We start from the raw sequence: 3,369 nt of genomic DNA, 5'->3' as shown, positions 1-3,369 counted from the left end.
GAAAGAAAGAAAGAAAGAAAGAAAGAAAGAAAGAAAGAAAGAAAGAAAGAAAGAAAGAAAGAAAGAAAGAAAGAAAGAAAGAAAGAAAGAAAGAAACTTTGGCAAATGGGTCACGCAATCATGATTTTGTTGATTGGGTGATAATATTGCACGTCGGTACAGACATAAAACTTAAAACCACTCATTTGAAACAAGCCTGTCTCATCGCTGGGAACGGTCCTGTTGGTGGGTTCAGGTGTACTCCGGACCGGAGGACTCCTCGGACACGGACCGCTGCGCTCGGAACGGGTCGAAGCCGTTCTCGTCCACGGGCAGGCAATTCCCCGCAGAGTTGTAGCCCTTCTTTTTAGCCCTCACCTCCTCCATTTTGATCGTGTCGTACAGCCCCTGCGGAGCCTCGTCCAGCAGGTTATCCCTCTCCGAGTAGGACGGCTTCATTTGGCACACGTTGCGCAGCAGCAGCAGCGCCGGCGCGTAAAGCACGTTGACGAGACCCATGCCCAGGTTGAGCTGCACGAAGCCCAGGTTGTGYACGATCTGGCCGGCCACGATCGGACCCATGGCGTAGGCGATGGAGTATGAAATGTCCGCGATGGCGTACACGCTGCCGTACACGGACACGTAGCGCACGTCCACCAGGAACGCGAGCGTCGGCAGCAGCGCGGTGTCCACCAGCGCGATGCCAAAGCAGATGCCGCACAGGGGCGCGATGAGCTGCCCGAACGTTTTGCAGGCGGGCACCGTGCAGGAGCTCGCGCCTATGATCACCATCCCCAACGCGCCGTAGAACCACTGCAAGTGTGGGTTCTTTGCTGCCAGTTTGACTGTGATGAACACTCCCAGGATGTGGGGGAAGAAGGCCGGCAGCCAAGTGAGTCCCATTTCCCACTGGGAGGAGTGCATGGTGGTCTCCATCCAGTTGGCGATGGTGGGCTCCAGGAAGGCAAGCGGGATGTTGGCCACGGTGAGCGCCCCGGCCACCACAGCGATGTAGGGGTCAATCATGAGTCTGTAGATGGGGGTGCCCACCGGCATGTTGTCTCGAGTCCTGTTGGAGAAGGGCTTGATGACGGTGAGCAGCAGGAAGCCGTCCGCCAGGCAGACGGAGGCGAGCACGATGAAGGGCACCCTCTTGCCCGCGAACTCGTACAGGATGCCCCCGAAAGGAGGCGCCACCAGGCTCCCGAAGGAGATGAAGGCCAGCGAGATGCCGAGCGCGCGGCTCCTCTCCGCCTCCTCCGTGTACTTGTCCGCGATCATCGCGAACCCGGACGTGTCCGCGAAAGCCGAGCCCAGACCCTGCAGGCTCCGGGCCACGAACAGGGTCGCGTAGTTCTCCCCGAAAGCAAAAATGCACGTGGACACGAACATGACGGTGAGTCCGATCAAAAGAGGGATGTCGTATCCGACCCGGTCTATAAAAGTTCCCGACAGGGGGTTGACTAAGAGCTGCAGGATGGCTTTAGAGGCAAAAAGCACTCCTATTTGGATGTCCAAGTTGTTGCTTTTGTCTTGACTTGTGCTGTTGGCTGAAGAGGTGTTGGGTTGCAACACAACGTGGACGTGCTCTGACTGCTCAGTCTCCAGTTCAGCCAGATAGTCCGGGATAATTGGCACGATCACCATGTAGAGCATATTGTCCAGCAGCAGAGCCACGCAGACTATCACTAATATGATCCTCTTCTGCTGGTGAGGGTCTCTCATGGTGGACCCGAGCTGTTTGGTTCTTTTCCCCATCTCTGACAGTTTGACGGCAGCAGATTTGGCCAGCCCGGACGATCCTCCTTCTCCATCCATGGCTGCGCTCCTTTTCYCACCTCTTCTTTATTCAAAAACAAATATAAAACAAGTGTAGTTGTGCTTCTGCCTCTCTCTGTCGCTCAACACCTCGGATGACTCGTTGGTGTTTTCTCTACATGGGTGTGATGCTCGCCGTCCTCACCTCGCCTGTGCGTAAAAGGGAGAGGAGGCGCTCCTTCATCGGTGGAGAGGGCTTCCTTCAGCTTCCTCGACTCTTCCGCGGCTCCGCCACGTCCGATGCTGTTTCATGATCTCCAGAGAAAGTGACGTGGTGAAATCCTGCTGCTTGCCAGAGATTTTCTTCGCCACTGTCCTTTCATGCAAAGTCTTTTTTCCCCCTTTCTTATTTACCCTCACACACCGTGACGCTCAAACTGTCTCATCCTTCATGCCTTCTCTCACCTGTGACCCTCTTCCTCCGCTCTGAGATCACAATTGACTTGGTGGCCATTGGCGCACATTAACCCGCAGGTTCTGCGCTATTTTCGTCCCTTTTTTTTTTGTCTCCCCCCTTTTTCTTCCTTAAAGAGCTGTGACGCGTAACCAGCTTGCCCCCAAGTGGATCCCTTCGCCACTTGCCTCCTTTATGCTAATTTCCGACCATGGCAGAAGTCACTTGGACCAATAGGAGTCCAAGACAGGGACAAAAGGCTTTCTCTCGTCTCTCTTTAATTTAGTCCCCTTTAAAATATAAAAAACTTTTATACACTTAAAACAGTTTGGCTGGCTTGATCAAAAAACTGGGTCAAAAAGCTTGACCCAGTGCAGAAATGAAGGCCTTATCCTGTTTTCAAACACGTTGTTCCTTATTTTCTGCATTAGTGCAAATCTGCAAGGATCATTTGTGTTCTACAGAGAAAGTATTTCTCACATAAAACTAATAACAAAACACTGATTGGTGGATGTACTACAAACTTAGCGTTTGATCTGATTTTCGTTTATTAAAATGGACAACTACTTCATTTAAAGTGACAGAATATTCCAAACACAAATTAAAGAAACGYGTTTGCACCTTAACATCAGCTGAATACTGGACTACCTTTGCTGAAATTTGCACAAGAAGCTGAAAAAGATTTGTTAAAGTTAAAAGAAGCAGGACATGGGCTAAAAGTAAAAGGCAAACTAAAAGATAAATGGAGCACAATAGCTACATCAAGCAAAACTYAAGAAGTAAAGTACTAGGTAAAAAAGCAAAATACAAATCAAAAGCCAAAAGCAGCAAAAAGCTCTCACAAAAGTCACAAAAAGATGAAATTTGCCACATTTTGAAACAAAAAAACCCCCTCATGAACAACATACAGAAATACAGAATGATAATCAGTGATCAAATGTTCATTTAGTAATTTAAARAATAAAATTCTCCCGCATTAATGTTCAAATTTAAAATTATTTAAGAAAACACATTGTTTAGTTTATATCACTTGCTGTTCTTATTAACTGTTTACTGGACACAAAGCAGCCTGCTGGAGAAGCTGAGGTGAATTCAGCACCGTGAACTTTGAACCAGAACAGCTCCTGTTTCCGAAAAACACAAACAAACAAACAAACATAGATTTAATATACTCCCCC

The 3,369-nt window shown here is 49.0% G+C and overlaps 1 protein-coding gene across 1 annotated transcript; it reads right to left on the bottom strand.

Moving 5' to 3' along the window:
* Positions 1-30: 30 nt before the first annotated feature.
* Positions 31-2,450, bottom strand: slc18a3b (solute carrier family 18 member 3b). Its single transcript, XM_014007010.1, has one exon. It carries the CDS (start codon positions 1,795-1,797, stop codon positions 232-234), a length of 1,566 nt encoding a protein of 521 aa, XP_013862464.1. The 5' UTR covers positions 1,798-2,450; the 3' UTR covers positions 31-231.
* Between the last annotated feature and the right edge of the window lie 919 nt (positions 2,451-3,369).

The sequence above is a fragment of the Austrofundulus limnaeus genome, unplaced genomic scaffold (assembly GCF_001266775.1).
Source record: "Austrofundulus limnaeus strain Quisiro unplaced genomic scaffold, Austrofundulus_limnaeus-1.0 Scaffold39, whole genome shotgun sequence".
Taxonomy (NCBI): domain Eukaryota; kingdom Metazoa; phylum Chordata; class Actinopteri; order Cyprinodontiformes; family Rivulidae; genus Austrofundulus; species Austrofundulus limnaeus.
Note: the sequence above shows the minus strand (reverse complement) of the source record. Positions and strands in the feature narration are given on the sequence as shown.